The sequence below is a fragment of the Leuresthes tenuis genome, unplaced genomic scaffold (genome assembly GCF_036924035.1).
Source record: "Leuresthes tenuis unplaced genomic scaffold, fLeuTen1.0.hap1 SCAF_8, whole genome shotgun sequence".
NCBI lineage: Eukaryota > Metazoa > Chordata > Actinopteri > Atheriniformes > Atherinopsidae > Leuresthes > Leuresthes tenuis.
This window is the reverse complement of record NW_027325362.1, coordinates 12,611,379-12,632,881: the sequence shown is the minus strand read 5'-3', so window position 1 is coordinate 12,632,881 and position 21,503 is coordinate 12,611,379. Positions and strand designations below refer to the sequence as shown.

Below are 21,503 nucleotides of genomic sequence, written 5' to 3'. Positions count from 1 at the left end.
TTTATCAAATCTAATTTTAAGAAGGAAAACAACATGAAAAATGCCTGTATTGTTGGATTCTATTTTATTTATTTATTTGTTTTACTTTTGTCAGTGGATCATTTGTATTCCTATGGTGTTATGATGCAAATGATTCATTAGATAATGGGCAAGTGTAATCCTCTTATTAGAACAACGGGCATTAAAATGATTGGTCATTCATATGTTGGTTCATTTTAAGCAATAGATAAGCTGAGAGTAATGTGTGCATTTCAACTGTAGAGGTTGCTACTGTGATTAAAAGCCTATTGCTTATGTGACTAGCAGTTCTGCCACCTGAGTTTGCTGCTGTGAAAAGGTCCAGAAGTGTTTACTTGCTCCATCATTTTGGTTTCAGCTGAAATATCTCAGCAGCTATTGACTGGATTTTCCTTTAACCTAAAAAATGTTTTTGAAGTTGGAGCAAATATTTTTTACCATGTCACTTCTTAAGTTGGTTATCTCCCTCATCTCCACACTCTCGACCTTAAAGTGCCCGCATAGCAACATGGTCTGCATTATGTTTGGAAGTGGTCTGCTTCACAACACCATGTTGCAACGTGGTCCGCATTATGCACATCCACTCTGCGTAACTGTCTGATGCAGAGGTGATGAGGTGTAAAAATCCACGAAATAGAGTTTTCTCAAACGGCTCGAGGTCTGAGTTGCTTTAGATGGAGAAAAACTTTGCTCCTCTCATGACTAGCTTTTACCTTTTGTTCATCTATCAGTAAGGCTGATTCTCCAAAGTAAGAGGGCAGATCTCACACTTTGGTCTACTGCAGATAAGATGCTATCTACTCAAATACTACACAGAATCCATGCTTTAAAGAAGAGGAAGAAGAAGAAAAAAGCAAGCATAGCTTTGATTTGGCCATAGCCGGATATCAAGTTTGCATATTGGTTATTTAGATATTACCTGGCCATACTGAGACTCAATAAGTAAAACATATACTGACAGCAACATCTTCCATGATCTCTCAGCATACTTACTTGTTAGTTAAGTTACAAATGATGGAGGAATCAATGGTATATCAAAAAGAAAGGAAGTTGATGCTTTCTGTTTGTGAGTGGGTGTTTTCTACATAACAGATAACTTGCACACAAGATGACACCATCTGTATAAGGAAGTAAATAGATTTTGCATACACTATATTAACTGGATTGCTGTAAAACCAGTGTGTAACAAATCATCAATCATGACATATGTCCAAATGAAAGCAGCAATGCTTCCAAGTGTGTCAGTGAAACTGTGCATGATACCTCAGAGACATTCTTGTGCTTTTGAACACAGGCCACATTAAGAGGGCAATCCCTTCACACAGCTAATTGCCAAATATAATTGGACTTTAGTTGTGCTCAAATAGTTCTCTCAATGCCTTGCTGTAATTAAAGAAAGCTTGTTTCTCAGCAACATGGTGTCTATGAACTTGCTGCTTTTGTCCACAATGGACAATGAATATAAATCTGGCAAAATCCCTGATGTCGCCCTCCCTCTTTGTCAGATAGTTTGCACAGTTTTGAATGATGAATGGATTGAAGAAGGGGGCCGCATTGTTACAAAATGAATATAAATCAACACTACCTGGGTAAAACCAAGCTTAATATAGTTCCTTTGCCCTGAGACATTTTTGGGTGTTTTAGTGAGTAATTGTCACTTGCTTTGAAAGCTTAGAAGCAAGAGAGATGAGTTTTTCCTACCTCTCGTGTCACGCCAATGTACGGCTGCACAGGGACTTGCTTGAAAGAGATGACAGTGCGTTCAATAAGTCAGGATGGCCCCAAAGATGGGAAGCTTGATGTTGCTTTGGAGAGATAACATTTTAGATTTAAAAATTAGGAGAGTTTTAAACTCGAATATTGGATCAGGGTCCTGATCGAGATTTTGTTTTGTTTGATTGAGGTTGCTGAGTACACTTCCACCCTGACGTGTGTTGTCTCATATAAGCCGCATGGCAATGCAGCTGCCAAAGGGGAAAGGGAAAAAAGTCTAGGTGGAAAAATGATGCAATTCAACATACAAGGTTTTGATGTCTGCATTTTCAGCCTTTTTAGGCCGTTTTGACAGAGCTTTGTTCAGTACTATTAACTAGATTAGACACCTAAAGATTAAACTTGGCCGGATATGTGTTCATTCAGCCAAGTAAGCAAATGCTCTGCTAAAGCGCAAAGTTGAGGTTGGCTGCATTTTCATATTTATCCTAGTGCACACCGACTGTTAGGCTACTTTGATGCTCCTCCAGCAAAGATAGCCACTTTGTCTGTTAATATGGTCAAAAGACTCAGTGAGCAGTTTTGTGCACCTTCCTTGCCTGCAGTGTGCACTTACTGATTAAAAGTGCAAAACTCTCCATTCAGCTGTTTGTGTGTTCCAAAGATGAATTGTTGTGTTGCATTTTTTTTTTTTTTTGCTTTTTAAAGGGGACAAGCCATTACTGGTGCATCAGTCACCACTCATTTGGTGACTGATGTTTAAACCATTGGTGGATGTAGAGAGGAAATTTCCCAGTAATGGGTGCATTCAGAGAAGATTGGTGTTTGGTTGGTGTTTATAAATATCTATGTTACAAGGAAATCTTTTTTTTTTTCCCAGTTTTTGTTTTTTCTCAAAATCTTCCGATCGCAGGTTGTTATTTTGCAATCTTGCAAGATGAAGCTCTTTTCCTTCCTGAGTGATGTGACTGTGTGTCTGGATGATCCCTGGTTTACTTTGATTTACTTTGATGACCTTTAAATTTGTGGATATTTTCGTTGGCTGCACATTTGTTGTACACGTTCATGTCATGAAGAGCCCCGTCACACTGCATAAACTGATGAGAAATGGCTTATTGAACATGTAAAAAGAAGCCTAAGACATTTACACAACCTTCATACTCTCTACATCATCCCAATCCAATTGTGTATCCTCGATATATGCTAGGATAAATCTGATTCAGCTGCCAAGGTCCTACCGCCAGACACTTTGGGATGGCCCCAGAGGTGGTTTTAATGCTGTTGCTTGCTGTACATGTGAGCAGAATGTGCAGCAAATGTATTTATGTGCATAAATGCACCTAATAAAAGCATGTGGTTTTATGATTATATGTGAAGCGCTTCAAGACTTTTCCAAGTGAAAAGTGCTAAAGAATGTGGTAGTGAAGACGGCATGTGGTTTAACACTGAGATGGAGCTACAGGAGCAGGTTAACGTCACAGTAGCTACACATATTGATTCTTACACTATTTGATATAAGGAAATTGTATTTGTCTTTGGGCTTTTCTTGGTAGTGCATGCATGCCAAAAAGATGTCAGAAGTTATCTTGCTGAAATTAAATCGGTTAATCGTTGCACTGTTGACTAATTTATGCCCTGGGATCCATACATGCTCACCATGTGCAAACAAACAACTGTGATTTTGTCAACTGTGAAAACAAAGTAAAAATGAATAAATAAATAAATAAATGAATGAATAAAATAAGAGAAAAACCTCTCAAAAATAATAAAACATGTTAGGATGGATTTATATATTTTTTTATTTATAAAAAATACTATACTAGATTTATATTCTTTTTGACCCTGGTTTATTCACCAGAAAGAAAATAGCAGAAACTGACAGATGCTTTTGATGTCAAATGATATCAAAAGTAAATGTTAACATATTGGGAGTATAACATCGTTCTTCATTTGAGTCTGGCTCTAACGCACGTAAGCTATTTTAATTTTGCATGCCACTCGTTGGGTCTCTTAACAGCTGGTGCATATTTGTATTGTCTGTGCTTATGAGAGTGTGTGCCTGAGGTGCCAGTCTGTTGCAACAGCTATCGCACATGACGGAGAGAGAGGAAACTCAATTAAATGGCTCTGAGGACATAGTTCTGATCAAAATTAAAACACTTTGGAAGGTTTTCTGCTGCAAATATACTCCAAACTTACAAACAAAATGATATTCACTCTGTTATATTTCCACAGTTAAGGCCTGACCAGCACCTAATTTTAGTATATTTTTAATTTTATAAAGTACCTCAGATGTTGATCGCCTTCCGCCTCCTCTTCTTAATTATTTCAGGCACAATAGTTTTTTATACTGTGATTTGCTGCAGAGGCCTCATACTGTGGTAATGGCCGCACTGTGCGGTAATTTGATTTAGAAGGGCGTTGACTAATTTATTTATTTTTACCCCATCTGCATGTTAACACACTTTGATTTAAAGTGATTAAAGGATGGGTGATAAGCATAATGCTTTTTTACCTTTGGCCCACTGAAAGAAGACACAACAGAAGAAAAAAAAATGCAATAAAACTAAACGTTACTTAACAAAGCAGAGCATTTTAGTGGCAAAATATTTAAACTTTTGTTTAGCTTGTGAATATTAATCAACAGAAAAAGGTTTATTTTGCAGAATTGTCTTAAAAGTAGTCAGTTCGATCTTAACTGAGGGGATTCCATGAGTGAAGTAAAACAAGGTCTTTCCAAAGCCAGAAGGAACATTTTTGATACTTCCAGACAAATGTGGAATAGAATAATCCAGACGGGACCCATTTAAAACTCAATCTTCTGTGTCCTTTTTAAAGAAGATGACATCAAATTAAGTAAATCAGAGGAGACACGACTGGACAAGAAGTTGTCACTTTATTTATATGGAATGTATAGAACAGGATTGTTGTAGTTGATTAGAAACAAAGTGCCAGAGAAGACTGTGGCGGGATCCGGGAGTTTTGTCTGCTTTGTCATTTTTGTGTCAGTTTTGTTGTGGATATTTAGAGTCGACTCAGACCAAAGTGGACTGATAGAAAAAAAGTGACCCCACACTAACACTGTGCCACCCATAGAAGTGTGAATTAATTATGAACATATGGTGTGAAATCATGAAATGAAAATGGGGAGGATTGTGGGGTTAAATAAGGTAGTTTTGCTCTGGCTGTTTTCACTCTCTCAAACCAACTTATTCCTCTGGTGTGCTTCCTTGTGGCACAGCATGCATATTACATCGTGAGGCTGAAAAATAGGATCAAAATATTTTTAAAACAAGAATCCTTGCATCATACTGAGCTTGGAAACCTATCAGAGGTGGTCCTCCGCATTTATCTGCTGCCATCATCTATGGATGCCAGCATTATTGATATATTGGATGAAAGGGAGCCCTCTGTGTCGTCCCTGTGGGGTTAGTCTACTATGAAGCCGAGAACAGAGGCGCATCTGATCATAAATGACACTAACTGAGACACAAGCCACTAAAGACATTTTCTGTTTATTTATAAGTAAAGTACATCGAGTTTATAGCATGTGGGACTCTGGATAGCTTTTTTTCTGTTTCAATGTCAAGGAGGCTCGGGTATCTTTTTGACTAATCATCTTTGCTGTGTGATTGAGACTGAAAGCGCAAATGCTCAGAACAGAGATAATATTCTGAGTATACTCTAAGTCTGAGCATACAGGCATATTGCCTGTTGCAGCAGAAAATCCCTGTTTCAATTAACTGGAAAAAGAAAGAGGATTCTCTGCTCTCCTTTGTAATATTACCAGCCTTGTAATTTAAAACCTGAGACTTTCAGAAAGATGTAGTTCACCTTTCAAATTACTGAGGGAGATATATTTACGAAAAGCTGTGTTTTAGATTAATGAACAGCAGCATGGAGCTCTTTTGACTTTTAAATTAAATTCTTAGAGAAACGATTCATCAGTCGGGGTTTAACCAGAGAGAGACAGATAATTATTGGTCCTTGTGATCACAACACACAAATGCATCAAATCTGCTGCAAACAAGGAACATCGTCATTAATAAGGGCATGTAAATGGAGCCGTGGTTATTAAAATTATAATACAAAAGCCTCCATCATGCTTCCATCTGTGCTCCTTTTTGAAAGTCAGAGTGACTAATGACTAGATGGCTAAACCTGCTTTATGAAATGATAAAGTACAAGATTTTAAGGTGGCGATTAAAAGAACACATCAAAACACCACCATCCTCTACAGTTTTACGGCTGATGGATTTACGAGGCATGCGAGGAGCTTTTACTTATATCTATGGTTCAGGCTACTAGCCTGAAACTCAGTTACTATGTAGATAATCGAGCGGACTTTGGGATCTTCAGCTGACTACATCTATGTTAATTACACATGAAACAAGTTGAATGCAAAGAGGATGTACTGAGCAAAGAGAAAAAAAAAGATGTGTATGACAACTACGAATAAAGCCTGATAGACTTGTAAATGAATATTTTGTCTGTAAAGATGCATCAAATGTCACAATTACAGATGTAATCTGCCAGTTACACATCCAGTCAGAAATTTAATTTATTTTTTCCCCCATTTTTTTCTTTGAACTCAAGCGAGTTGCATACAAGCATCAACAGGCATAGAGGCACATTTTTTAATTATTGGGCACTGTGTGATTCTTTTCACGGTTAATCATGCATGGCACAGATGCCCTTAATAAACAAATCATATGATTTATCCAAACAGCTGTTGAAAACAGCCCACTGTGCTTCATTACAAATCGGTCCTAATAATATGATAATTAAGGGACCCACTGAGCCAAAAATATAAAAGCGGTGCCCAGTCTCAGTTATTTGTTTTACAGCAAGGAACCGTGAACAATTTTAGCCCTTTTTTTATCAGGTATTTTGTTTCTTACCAGTTCAGCTGTGTTTTATCTGTTGTCTGTTTAAAGCCAGTCCAAACCAGTCAGCAAGAGATGAATTCTGACAGTCTATGAATGTATCAAAATACAAAATAATATATCATATAATGCGGGATAGCTATTCAGCCACAGTCATACAAATCCCATTTCTAGAAAAGTTTCATTCATTTCCACAAACAACTACAATGCACTTAGAATCTTTTCTGAAATGGTGTTTTTATGTAGCTATTTAACGGGGTTTTTAATTCCCTGAGTTCTCTAATTATGGTCATTACCAGAATAAGTCATAACAATAGTTCTTACTTAAGTTGTAATTACATAAAAAATTAGCTCCTATTTCCCTCTGATTTCATTGATTCCCACTCACACTATATATGCAGACAGTACAGATATAACGTTCATATTAGTCAGTCCTGTCTAAAGGAAAGTTTACTTTCTTTCAATTCTTGGGTTTTTACATATCAGGACCATACAACCTGCTCCTCTTGTGAATTAAGAGTCAGATGGTCAGTATATTTTGTCAAAGCGTCAAATGATGTGTACAACTGTGAGTGAGTGTGCACAGTGCATGAAGAAGAAATTCAAGTTTTATCTTTAATAGAATAAGGTTGACAGATTTATGACTGGATTCATTTTGATTGAACCAGATGATTCAACTGATCTACAATTTAAATGTTATTTTCATAGCAAAAAAAGAAAGGAAATACAATGAATCCAAACTCAAGAGCAGATTTTTACTGAAAATTCTGGTAAGCCCACACAGGAAATGAAGATTTTCAATACAAATGTGCTGTTTGCTGAGTATTGTTTAGCTCCATATCTTGGTCAGTCACTGTGGTACATTTTAATGTGGTATTTTGAATATTATCAAATGCGCTCAATTAGCTTTAAATAAAAGCGCACATGGCTTGAGTAAGTGGGAGGAGCTAGGGAAATGATAAGCAGCCGCCAGCTGCATTTTCAGTGAGCCATGATTTATTTCAGTCCACTATTATCACAGGTTAGGAGTCAAGCATTCTTGAAATTTGAGTGGCTCCGGGAGGGTTGTCCCTAAGGATGTCTGGGACTAAGTTAATTACTCACTGATTTAAAATGTAGGGTGTATGTTAATTTATTGTTACTGACATTTTGAAGCCTTGCGTTTAGCATTTAGGTGTCAACCTATGGAGTTTTTTCCAGTAATAACCTGCAGACTTGGATAACACATTCAAAGCCCTGCTCATGATTTCCAAAATTATCCGTCCTTACAGATAATTCAAACAGATTAGTTGTATAAAACAATGTATAAGGCTATTTAATTTAAACCAGAGGATGTTTTGTCGGTGCCCCAAAGCATGACAGCATTACAATTATCAGTTTGAGATTTGCTGCATGAGATGTTATTGTATATTCTACAGAGATCTGGACAGTTTTCTAAAAATGATAAAAGGTGGTTCAAGGTCTCCTCCAGATATGAAAAAAGGATACAAATGATTAAACAAATTACACTAACAAAATTGTTTTTAAACTGCATCTGCCGTTGATGGTAATCCTGTTTCATTCCTTATATTGTTCATTTGTAGGTGCTTTGAGACCCAATTTAGTTCAAGTCTAATTATTTGAGCTATCAGCGAGTACACTGATGAACATGAAAATAAAATGGCAAACATGAAAGTTGTTTTTTTTTACAGCTAAGCCGTTCATTAAATGGAGACCGCTCTGATTTCACAGGTACTGTTTTGGTGGAAAACATGCAGATTAACGGCCGTGCCCAGGACCCAGAAAGAACCATATCACTGACACTGCTCGACAACTATGACTACTGGGTGATACTGGAACCGACACGGCAGAGACTCTACCTCAACAGCACCGGGCGCGTTCTGGACAGAGATGTAAGTACAGAAAACACACGTGTCCTGGAGCTTTTCAGTAAATGAGGTTGAAGACTTTTAGTCATTTTGTTTTATTTGTGTTATCCTGTATTTTGTAGAAGCTCTATTGAACCTTTTGACTTAAAAGTGGTGCATCCGAACTGTTAAGCGCTCATTCTTACTGTTTTACTTTAACATTTAGTTTCATCTCTACTGTTGCGTTTTCAGTTTAGCAACAGATCTTATTTGCGGGAAGTTCCTACATAATAATTCTGTAGCAACAGAGTTTGGGGTAATTATAGGTCATGTGTGGCAGTACAACATAATAATAACCCCTCGGTGAGTATAGTGAGTAAATAAATAAATACAGACAGTCGTACATAACATCTTCACTTCATCTCCACGGGGTACCCATCAAACATGCTGTGCATACAGATCATCTTAAATGGTACAGTAAGAGATGTGACGTGTGTGTAGCAGAAGGGGTTAGCGCATTAGAGGCCATTTTAACGCATGTGGTAGATTAAATGGAATAAGTGGAGTGAGGTGGATGTGAATCTATTGATGGGAATTCTTAGAAATATCAATGAGGAAATGACAGTGGAGGAGAAGAATCAGGAGATTTATTGTCACGTACAAGGAGAAAACATTGTTTTTAGAATTAGACCTGATTTGTTTAAAGTTCAGTGTGCAACAATTAGTGGGAGTAGAGTGTAGGGGGGGTGGGGTTATTGGTGTTCTATTCAAGAGTCTGATTCTGATGGCCTGTGGGGAAAAAACTTTTTGTGAGCCTTGATGTCTGTGATCAAACTTCTGTAATGTCTCCCTGACAGTGGAAGTGTGAAGAGGCACTGTTGTGGATGCACACTGTCTTTGATAATGTTTTGGGCTCTCTTGACAACCCTGGGGTTTCACCTGCTGGAGAGCCTTCCCGTGCTTAGCAGTACTGTATTTTTCACTGTATTTCTGTAGAACTTGCTGAGGATTTTGCTTGACAGGCCAAATGTCCTCAGTCTTCTCGGAAAATGCAGCCTCTGCTGTGCCTTCTTCTGACGCTTTCCAGTGTTTTTGGCCCAGGTGAGCTCCTCGCTGATAGAAGTCCCAAGGAACTTGAAGTTTTTCACCCTCTCCACCTCTGTCCCATTAATGTGTAATGGGGTGTGGTGCTCTTTCCTCGTTCTAGGATCAATAATCATCTCCTTGGTCTTCTCTGTGTTCAAAGTGAGATTATTTTCCTGGCACCAGGCCAGACGTCCTGCCACCTCTCTTCTGTAAGCAGTCTCTTCACCACTTCTGATCAGACCTGCGACTGTAGTGGCATCCGCAAACCTTACGATGCTGGTGTTGCTCTCTGAAGTCACACAGTCATAGGTCAAGCAGTAGAGTAAACACACACCCCCTGGGGGGGTCCCTGTGGTCACAGTTCAGATTCCAAGTATTTGATGTCTAATTCTGACTAACCTGGGTCTGTCTGATAGGAAGTCAGGACGAGTGTGATGAGTTTTTCAAACAGCCATTTGTAAATGTGTGTAAAAAGGTTGGAGTCAGGTTGATGGTTAGCTGCTTTAATTATAGGGTAAGTTCAACCGTGTTGCTTTTTGAATTTAGCAATTTCTCCTAAATTTCCCAGTTTGGAACAGCCTAAAATATTTAAAACAACAACAGCCATGATTTCTATTCACCACAATAACTTTTTCATTACCTTGAAGACTGATAGGTGTAATTTGAGCTCTCTCTCTCTCTCTCTCTCTCTCTCTCTCTCTCTCGCTCTCTCTCTTTTTATTCTTATTTTATTCTTATTATTATGATTATTATCTCTGGTCAATGATGTATGCATTTATGCTTCAGAAAATACAAAATACTGATGCTGTGTCACTAACTTATCAAAACCACAGTCAATTCCAGAAAGGGAGAAATAGAATAAGAAAAAGACTTCTGTTTCAGTGCTTCAAGAACATATCTTTCTTTTTGTCTTTTCAGCCCCCCAACTACATTACCACCATCGTGGTTCAGGTCCAGTGCACCAATGAGCTGGTTGGTACAGTCATTTTGCATGAGGTACGGATTGTTGTGAGGGACAAGAATGACAATGCTCCTCGCTTTCAGCAGCCACGCTACTATGTTGCGATAAACGAGGTAAGGGAGCAGTACCTCTCGCTGCTTCTATGGGATTTGTAAGTAAAGGGACTAAGGCTTTTAAGCTGTTGTAGCATTTGCAAATCATTCTGATGTACAAGATGTTATTGGTTGCAAAATGAAGCTGTCCTGGTTTAAATCGGGAGAGCCTTTGTGTTTGTTTACGCTCATTCATCTGCCTACATGCCAGGGCAGGATCTACAAAGGCAACATAGTGGACATGCATGTCTGTTTGCAACAAAACCTTTTTTTTTTATCAGCTGTTGTGTTGCCACTGAATTAGATTTTTCAAATCTAACAGGTGGTTTTACATCTGAGCCCTCTGATGAAAAAAAACTTAATTCCTCTCATGTCTTAGAACCTCCAGAAATGTGTTTTTTTTTTTTTTACAATTTCGCTGTTTTAATTTTTGAGTGATGATTATAAGTGAAGTGTATTTTTCTTGTACAAAAATGACATGCCATGTGACCGTATGGTTTTCTGCACCACACTGTGGCAGAACAGTGCAGCTGGCAGCTAGATAATGCATTTACTGTCAAATGTTTTTTGACAGGAAATAATAATTCTCTTCCGAATTCTTCAGTTTTCATTGTTCACAGTTTGTCTAGATTACGTGTTGAAAATTCTTGTAAGAGTGCCCTTAGGGTATGGGGGAGTCATTCTGCATTGCTGTCAACTCCTCTGAACAAGATCTCCTGCCTGCTGCCTGGTCCTGTGGACTTTGCAGAGGGCTGTGGGGAAACGCTGTGGTTCTCATACTTACTTTTTGTTATTCTGTCAGCGCTGCACGCAAAGATTCAGACTGTTGCTGACTGCAACATTTTTTCCTTTTTTGATTTCTTTCTCTTTTTTTTTTTCTAAACTTTTTTATATATCAGTGGGGTGCAGTGGCAATAGTACTGGCCATATAAATGGGTTCTTTGGTGTAAGTTGATGTTGTGCTTACCGAGGGCTCGTTGAGATGCTGACTTTTTCTTTTCCTCCCACTCATTCTTTTTCTACCAGCTCACACCAATCGGAACAACCATTTTCACCGGTTTCTCAGGAAATAATGGTGCTACGGACATTGATGATGGGCCCAACGGACATATAGAGTACAGTATCATTTACAACCCCAACGATCCGGTATATGAACAAGTCACACCATCACAAAGAAGCTCTATACCATTGTGAATTGCCTCTGCAATCATGACTTACTGATCCACCTCTCTTCATTTATCTTTTCCTCTTATTTTAAGGAATCTAACAGGACAGTTAGGGTTGGAAATACCCTTTCAGGATACATTGTTCTAGCTGAAAGGCTGAATTATGAGGAGAGAACTCGCTACCTGGTTTTGGTCCAAGCCAACGTAAGTGAAATAACCACAGTAGTCATAACCATTTTTTTTTTGCAGATATTGATACAAGCACGTCTGCAGTATCTCCAAGTTAAATATGGACAGTGCATTGCAGATATTTTCTAAGGTTGTGTGCTTCAGCACTGACATAAAAGGTAAAGTACTTGTAAACCCCTTAAGCTAAAGTGTTAGGATATGCATATCGTTCATTTATGTTTCCCTGAGGGTGTTTTGAACAGAAGTTGCTTTGACAAGTTCCACTTTGTGTTTTAACTACACACAATAACAGGAGTTATGCAGTTCACTGAGTCTTTTTCAAATTTTGTCAGAAGCTGGTATATAATCTATGTATGTATTTATTTATTTATACTAGACTGAGATTTTACACATTAGTAATTTATAAGCAATGCTTTGAGGTTTCCTCAAGTGGCAGTCAGTTGCAAACCGATATTTAAGTGTCAGAAATTCCGAAATTGTTCACAATCTCTAACATTGATGGTGTTGACACTCTAAGGCAGGGTTTTCCAGGTTTGGGTAAGTGAGCCTACCCCCTAGAAACCTTACAAGTCATCCCCCCTACACTATCTGCAAATCATATCTCATTGGAAATTTGATTTCACCAAGTAAGAGGAGGAGTTTGTTGTGCAAACCCCACAAGTAAGGGAACAGCTTACCCTGCAGGAACAGCTGCTGGAACTTAGTGCTCATCTCATTGCAGAGGATGGCGATGGGACAGGTAAAAATGGTGCTTTCAAATATTGTTGGAGGCAGTTGCTTGCACCTGTTTTTACCAGACCACTGTGTTGTCAGTACATATTCCTTAACAGGGACTTCAATCAATATCACTCTCCTGAATGAAATCATTCAAAGCCTTAAAGATTTATTCAGCTGTAGTGCGAGCTGGCAGTTCATGAATAAACAAAAACTTCTGGAAGCTGAGCTCTGTAATGTAGCACATCTACACTGTTAGCTGCAGTTAGCAATGTTGGTGGATTCCACATGAAGGGAGGAGAAAAGGCTCTCCTGGGGCTTTACCTGTGATTGTGGAATATCTATCTTTAGCAGCAGGGAGGATTCACTTTCCACCAATGTTGTAGGGTTTACCTGCTTTTGCTATGCTTAATGGCACTCTATATAATGCTTTGGTTCCCTTGATATTTGGGTTGCTATGTGTTCCAATTACTTTCTTGTGTCACCTCAGTTCCTTTAATTCCGCAATAAATTCTCTTGGCTTGGTCACCAAACTTGGGTGCTTGGTCTCAACATAATATGACGACTGAGATGATGACTGGTCTCATGCAATCATCAGCTAAGACCTCTTTTTGCAAATATCGGAATTGGAGCATTGTCAGGGCCATTGAAGGAAATCGGGGGCTTTACTTCCTCCGATTTCTGCTCACAACCTCTCCTCCCAGAGGAGGCAAACCTCACACTTTGAAACCACTGCTCTCAGGTTTCACTGTAGCACACTTTTGAAGCTGTCTCCGACATGTTATGGGATCAAAGTCTGTGTATACCACAAATGCTTTGCATTTCAGCACTCATTTGACTCCACATTTTACTTGAAGGATGCATTTCCCTTCACACTCTCATTGGACAGGATGACTGAGAAAAATATTGCAAAGCCAGTAATCCTAATGACCCCATTAAGGCAGTGTGCATTTTAATGAGGGCATGTTTATGTTCCCTCCCTAGTCCAAACCCTTTGCCGATTGGTAGAAAATGAATGTCTGTTGACCCAGAGCAACTGCAAAGCTAATGACCAAGAATTTGACGCCAATTAGAGAAACACCTAGTCTAGGCTCTACAGGAAGGATTTTTCCATCTTGCCTCATGAAAGTGTGTGAAAGTGCAGTCTCAGTGTTAGAAACTTGTCTTGGCAAAAATGAGTAGTTGTCACGTTTCACTTAAATATAATCCCTCTCCAATCCTTTGCATGCAAGTGGATCAAAATTGCTGTTCGTAAATAAAATAGTGATTTAAAAAAAGACACTAAGTTAAAAGTATTAAGCCCTGTGATGGACTGGCAACCTGTCCAGGGTGTTCCCTGCCTCTCACCCAATGACAGCTGGGATAGGCTCCTAGACCTAGGTCCCCCCTTGACCCTAGGTTGGATTAAGTGGGTATAGAAAATGGATGGATGGATGAACTAGAAGTACTAAGTAGGTAAGTAAAGTAATATTTCATGAAATGAAAGAATATCAAAAGAAGAGTTGCTTTAACCTTATGAGTTCATATGGCTTGTTTCTATTGTGCTTGCTTAAATGTGCTTGGACAGTCATTTAGAGTGAGGATGCATCAATCTGCACAGCTGTCACTGCACAGTAGAACAGTTTACCACCACTCCAGAGTAGATGACTGTATTGGGATCTGAATTCCCTGTTCCCACAGGATGGGAGAGATGGGAGTTTTATCATTTAACTCAGCAGGAGTGGGCAAATAAAATAAATAAATAAACCGCCCACAGGTCCCTGTGTGACACTTGGCTTTGAGCCTCATGTTAGGCTAATAGCTAAGAACCAAAGCCAGCTCTGGTACTTAACAAGCTTTATCTGCAGCTCAGTGTAGTTGAGTGGGCGAAAAAGGCAGGTGAGACAGGAGTATGCACAAAATTAAAAGAACTGGGAATAATCAGAATGTGCAGGAGCAGACGGTAACAGTCAGAAATCCAGTGGGAGCCTGATTAAAAAAATAGAAAAAATAGTCCAACCTCAAAGTTTACACTTTCCTCCGGATGGTCTTTCGGAGTCAAAAAGGGTTTGATATACCTTTCTAGCAGTTCTCTCAGAAGCTCAAGCTGCCTGCAAAGATTGTGAAACTGTTAGGCAGCAAAATATTATGCAGAGCAGACAGATGACTTTATCAAATATAAGTAAAAAAAAGAACAATGTGTCTATGCTGTAAGACATTGTTTTGGCCTTTTTTTTTTATAGGAAATAGATACAAATTCTCCTTAAAGCTAAACTTTTGTCGTGGTCTGCATCGACAGATTCTGTCTCCCCATTTTGTCAAAAAATATATTACAAATATTAAAATTGTCTTCATACTGTAAATCATAAGCAACTGTATTTCACAATTTTATGTTTTAACCAGCACAGTCATTGCATTCCATACCATCAAACATTATATGACCGGATGCACAGATCTGTTATGATTTTGATCTTTTAGTAAATATTGATTTGTAGCTTCAGCAGTGAATGTTGCCGCTGCGCGCAAAGCAGTAAAGCACCGAAGCTTTGGGACTTTGAGGGTGGGGGCTCAAAATGTTTATTTATCTTCCAGGACCGAGCTCCGTATCCCCCCAACAAACTAACAGCCACCACGACTCTGACTGTGGATGTTCTGGATGGAGATGACCTGGGTCCCATGTTCTTGCCCTGTGTTTTGGTGAACAACACTAGTGACTGCAACCCCATCACCTACCGTGTTGCTATCCCTGAATTCACTGAACCGGTAAGGAACGGGCAGACGGGCAAGTGTGAGCACATTGCTTTTCATCACCATCTACAGATTTCTCTCTTTTGACAGCATATTTTTTTTCATCCGTGCACGTTCTGTTTTTTTAATCTTTTAAATAATTTTTATGTGTGTGCGTGTGTGTGCACATGTATTATGCACATATGACTCAGACCTGTGATACACCATTTGAATACTCAAATTTGCTGCTTACACCTTGCCTTGCTACCTCAGCTGAAGGCAGAGTAAATTTTTGTGTCACTGCCTCAGCATTTCTATTTTAGAGGGGGGGGTTGGTCTGTTCTACCCACAATCAGTGCTCAGGGGTGAGCTGACTTAGGATGACAGCAAAGCACCACTGGAATTCACAACAGCTAGAACGAGAGAGAGAAAATTTGCATGGCAGCTGAGCGTAAAATATGGTGTTCTAGGTGGAGAGAGCAAGTAGTGAATAAATAGAAGTTACATTAATCTTTCATTGATTGTGAATACATATTTTTAACTATCTGCCTTATTATTGTTGAGAATTTCCATGCATGAAATTAATATTATAATGAAATTCAGAGTCCATTATAGTACCTTCAGAGCAGGATGGTTTAAATCTCTAGAGGATAGAGATCGTGTTGGACTTCTGTTTTCTAGATCCCTCCTACACTCCATACATATAGTGTATGAGGTGAATAATAACTGCCCTGACTCGTGAGTATGTATTCCAGTTTAAAATGCTCTATATGCGTGGAGAATGTGAAATGATTGCCGCAATGTCATAGCACCTCAGACTTCCTAAAGAGTGGGAATGCATTAAAGGTTAACTGACTCAAGTGTGATTTAAAAAATATAGGGTATAGCTAAATACAGCTTAGCTCTCAGTCAATAATTGGAAACAACGGCATTAGGTCTGACAAAAGTGTACTGAGATGACATCCATCCATCCATTTTCTATACCGTCAATCCGTCAGTCGGGTCGCGCAGGGGGGAGCTGGAGCCTATCCCAGCAGTCATCGGGCGAAAGGTGGGGTACACCCTGGACAGGTCTACTGAGATGACATGTTTTAGATAATGGAAATGAACAGAATTTAATTCAATTGACGCAGAACAAGAGAGACTTTAAAACACAAAAAACTGCAATAAAACCATAGGGAAGTGATTGAGAGAATTTAAAGTTGATTGTGGAAGATTGAGGCCTACGGAGAACAAAGCTGTGATGAAAAACAAGCATGTACATTGTGTGAATATGTACTTGTATGCATAAATATAGCTATAGTTGTGAGGGGTCTGTTCAGGGGTCATGTAGTGAGTCACCGCTGTTTGTTCAACCTATATAGAATTTGCGCTTGTATAATTTATGATACAAGGTTTGCAGACTGCTAACTGTGCAGGAGCCTTTAGGCTTTGCCCAAAGGCATTGCTCCCAGGGCAGGAAAGGGCAGAAAATATTCATAATTTTAAAGTGATTTAAAAAATGGCCAAATATATATATATGATTTTTTTATATAATGTAACCTCTTAAATCAATAAACAGCCACCTGCACTGGTCTTGATAAGTTGAAGGTGCTATGCCAAACAAAAACTGTTAGAAGTAACTGGGTGCATCAATACAGGAAACTATTATTAGAAGGAGGGCCTATTTAAGTTTGAAATTATTAATTTATTCATATTAAAGGTGTTGAACCTGAGGGTTGTTATCAACACTCACTAGAACATCTTCAAAGTCTAGCAGTGCATGGAGGGATTGTGAATTTATATGGCTAAAAAGAAAAGTTAAGAAAAGGTGAAAAGGGGACAAAGACTTACTTGATTGTTACCATAGTTACTCACACACATGCCTCAGCCCTGGCAGAGAACATTTATAGCTCAAAAAAAAAAAAAGATTATCCGGACCTTACCAGGTTTTGAATTAAGTACCATATTTTCCGCACCATAAGGCGCACCTAAAAGCCTTAAATTTTCACAAAAAACGGCCGGGCGCCATATAATCCGGTGCGCTTTATGTGTGCACCAGATTCTAAAATCTGTCACGGATACCGCCATTTTGAATTTACTGCGGGGAGCGCCGAGCATTCATCGTGGCATTAATCCCCCTCCGCATCACTCACCACTCTTCCTTCGCGGCCCTCACCGCCACGTTCACTTTTGCCGCGCCTCTTCGCTCTGTACATTGGAAAAGAATGGCAACTGGCCACTTCCGTCACTCGCGTTAGGTGTGAATACAGGGTCAGGCATATTCCAGCCATTCACTCTGAATGGGGCGAAGATTGTATGGAGGTCGTACTGAGCGATTGAATCGTGTCTTCATTAATGCTTTTTGCCCATGTCCCAGTGAGGGCCTGTTCTTCAGTCTGAGATGGGTGATGCAGACCGATGTGCATTTTATAAGTGTAAAAACAACCGACGATTTTGTCCTTGACCGTCGGACCATTTCCCGCTGACACAGGGACGTAATACATACACTACATGTGCTAGCAGTGATAAACCAATCAGAGAACATTAGGTAATAGTACGCCTTATAATCAGGTGCGCCTTATGTATGGGTTAAGTAAAGAAATGGACCCCATAATTGAGGGTGCACTTTATAATCAGGTGAGCCTTATAGTGCGCAAAATACAGTACATACAACCTTGAATGAGTAACAGCACGTCACATATTACATTGTGTCATTATTTATGTAACAGAAATTAAGCCAAAGAGGGCAGTGTGTTGTAAAAAAAACTAAGTACGTCCCATGATTTAATAGATTTTAGAACCAAGTTAGCAACAATATCTCGATTGAAATATTATGAATGTCTCACATGGTTAGGCTAGAATTTAGCACACTCCTTTTTTACAATGGATCTTCAGTTCACTAAAGGAGTTCAAGGTTTTGATTATGAGCAGCTTTCTTAAGGTTTTGCAGCATTGTTTTGTTCAGGTTGAGAACTGTACTTTGACTGACCATGCCAATACCTTGGTTCTTTTCTTTTGTAGCCATTCTGTTGCATGGCAAAAAAATCGGCATGGCTCGATTCTGACCAAGTTGTAGCTGTCATTCGGATGGCCTCACGTTTGACTCTACAATATTATGTTCGACTCAATGACTGCAAGGTGCTCAGGTCCTGTGTATCCATTTTGTTGAATGAATTATGACATGCTTTTCATCTATCATTTTAGGACCTGGCATGAACGAGGTGTTTTAAATATATCCTTACATCTTAGAATAAAAGAGGGTGCACTTTCTCATTCACTTGACTGCAGAGTAAAACTGAGAACATTAACAAAATAATAGAAATGCTTTAACATATTGACTTCGCTGTGTTAAAGGGGTCTTTTTATTTTTTTCAAGCAAAGTTGTTTGCAGTTATTATAAGTAATCAGGTTCTTACCTGCTGCAGACAGTGTTCAGAGCACAGCTCCAATAACTATGATCCAGATTGTAAATGATTTAACCAGCTGTCATTTACAATGGATATTTCTGACATTCCCCTGATTAGTATGAAAACATCACTGTTACTGCCTCTGTCAGTATCTGTGGTGTCACTCTCTTCTGCTAATGCCACAACATCATTATTTGTTAAGTTGTTTTGCACTAACAGAACAGACATGTGGCGTGAAAACATGAGAAAAGGTGTGAATTATGTGAGTCTTGCGTTCAGAACCTGGCCTTGCAGTTGGCAGCCAGTTTTTGCTGTCTCTTCTCCATTCTGCACTGTAACTATTATGCTAACATGTCTTTCCACTGGGAGATTTGCCTTCTCGTAATTGATGAGTGTATCACAATTAATCACAATTGCGAGACAGGCATTATTAAGTTTATCTGTCTTTATCTATTTGTTTTTGTTTGTTTTTTTTGCCCTGGGGGGGGTATAGTATGGGCTCTGGAGTCCCCTGGATAATGACTGCTGGTGGAAGGTATTAAAGCTAATCATCATTGTGCAGAGCAAGGGGGATTTGATTTAGTGCACCTCCACACATTGTAAAAACAAAAGGGATGATTGGAGAGGGGTGTAAGGATTACTCCAGAACTGTATGATAAAAATATACCCCCTAGGGAAGGAATTCCCCTACCAGGGAGCTGTTGGAAAGTTTGGCACAGGCCTTTTTTTTGCATACTTGCACATAGTGTAACAAGGATGTGGAAGCATTTTACAAGAAGAAAGGCATTCTTTAATGTGAATTACAAAACATATTCCCTTTTAACCAACAGTGTGTGAGTAAGGAAGGGGTAATATTGGTCTATATGTTTATAAGATCAGCAGAAGTGGCTTACAGCACCACAACATATAATCCTTGGTGTGCATCACTAATAAGCATATTTATGAGAATGCTGATGAGAAATAGATCTCAGATAACTTCAGTTTGTTTGAGTAATTACCATGATAAATGGCCATTGTGTTAAGAAATATGGCTGTTAATGCAAGGACTAATATTGATAAAATATGTTATAAATAGATTATGATCTATTGATAATATATTCTTTGCTTTAGAAGTCTAATTGCTTGCTTTTAATCTGATCAGCTGCATTTTTCAGATTTCTGCAGTTTTGGTTACTTGATAGTAAAAGTATCGTCCTTAAATGGGACAGCAAATTGTATTCCTGCAGAGGTTGAATATAGTATCAGCAAGGGAAGCTGGGATGATCCCCAATCACAGCAGCTCCTATTATCTCCTTTAAACACAGAAATCAGCATAATGGGCCAGGTGGAGAGAACAGATCGGCCTCTGTAGAGAATAGAGACACGTAGTTGTAATTAATATAATATTTGTCACAAAATACTCTGGATTTTCCACATCAGAAGATTTACTGTCTGCATATATTTTTTCTTTTCTTTTCTTTTCTTTCGTTTTGGTGACAAAATCTTTGGAAATAAATCAATGTATCCGAATCTTATTTCTTTGCGATATTGTTTCTGCCTCCCCCTTGATGCAGAGCAAACTGAATCCACTGAATGTAACCCCACCCATCCGGGCTGTGGACATGGACAGAAACATTCAGCCCCCATCAGATCGACCTGGCATTCTCTATTACATCCTCGTTGGTATGTTTCTCACGTATCTTCATTGACTGTACATATTTAATGCTCCTCAGTTTGGTTGGTTTGTCATGACTCGTCCTTTGAACGTTCACTTGTGTTCTTGATGTAACCTTAAACTGTCTTATTTTTTATATTGCAGGTCATCCAGTCTCATATCCAGAGTATTTCTCCTTGAACAGGACCACTGCGGAACTGAATGTTCTTAAGCCAGTTAGTAGGGACTTGTACCAGAGATTCACACTTATCATTAAGGTAACAAATAAAGTCTCATTTGGCACTGTTGATTTAATTAATATTTATTGGATAACAGTCATCAGATCTTTTATAAAGACCTGTTCAGCACATTGTCAAGAAAATGCAAAATGCAGTTTTTGTGATGCAAAAACATTTTGTGCAGTCAAATTATTTTTTCATGGTCCCGCCTAAAGTAAATTATTGATTGGACAAACAAAGCTATTTAAGCCAACATAGTCTCTTTTTATTATTCATGTGTTTATGTCGCCTCAAATGTAATTGATATTTTGATTGCTTTGGTGTTCCCCTTACCTGCTTTACCTAGATAATCTCAGTCATTAAGGCCATTAGTCCTATCCTTACATGCTTAAGAAACGTGGGAGAAAATGAACGAATGGAATGATTTATGGACTGAAAAAGAAGGATAGGCTGCTGTACCCTCATGAATCTTAATTTAGAGCAGAGCTTGCTTTATTCCCTGCTGGTGCGAAGCAACAGTGCACGTGAACTTTTCATCTACACTCTAACCTTCAGACACCTTTGAGCATATTATAACCTGCTATTTACCAGGATATATGAGAAGCAAAGACTTGAGAGGAAGGCCTTTTTTCACAAGAGGAAAAACATGTTGATCATATTAGAGGCATTTGCATGTCTTTTGGTGGATTGTGCATAGCTTGAGGAAGGGAGATAGTTCAAAGGGGAAGTAGAAAAAAACCCAAGATGGATGGGGGGGGGGGTGTTGGATACTAGGAGCCTTATCTTTCTGAGTCATTCAGAGGAGAAGCAGCTGTTGCTTTAGGGCTCAGAAGAGCAGGGAAATGAGAATTGAGAGTGCACTGA

General features: G+C 38.9%; 1 protein-coding gene across 1 annotated transcript in view; it reads left to right on the top strand.

The window, feature by feature from the left end:
- Positions 1–21,503, top strand: part of LOC140312974 (protocadherin-15-like) — a 192,614-nt gene that overhangs the window by 82,966 nt on the left and 88,145 nt on the right. The window contains exons 5-11 of the mRNA XM_072390881.1: positions 8,349–8,509; positions 10,469–10,624; positions 11,630–11,749; positions 11,863–11,973; positions 15,244–15,414; positions 20,321–20,429; positions 20,566–20,678. Of these exons, the coding sequence (XP_072246982.1) occupies positions 8,349–8,509; positions 10,469–10,624; positions 11,630–11,749; positions 11,863–11,973; positions 15,244–15,414; positions 20,321–20,429; positions 20,566–20,678 (941 nt within the window). The remainder of the gene's footprint in view (positions 1–8,348; positions 8,510–10,468; positions 10,625–11,629; positions 11,750–11,862; positions 11,974–15,243; positions 15,415–20,320; positions 20,430–20,565; positions 20,679–21,503) is intronic.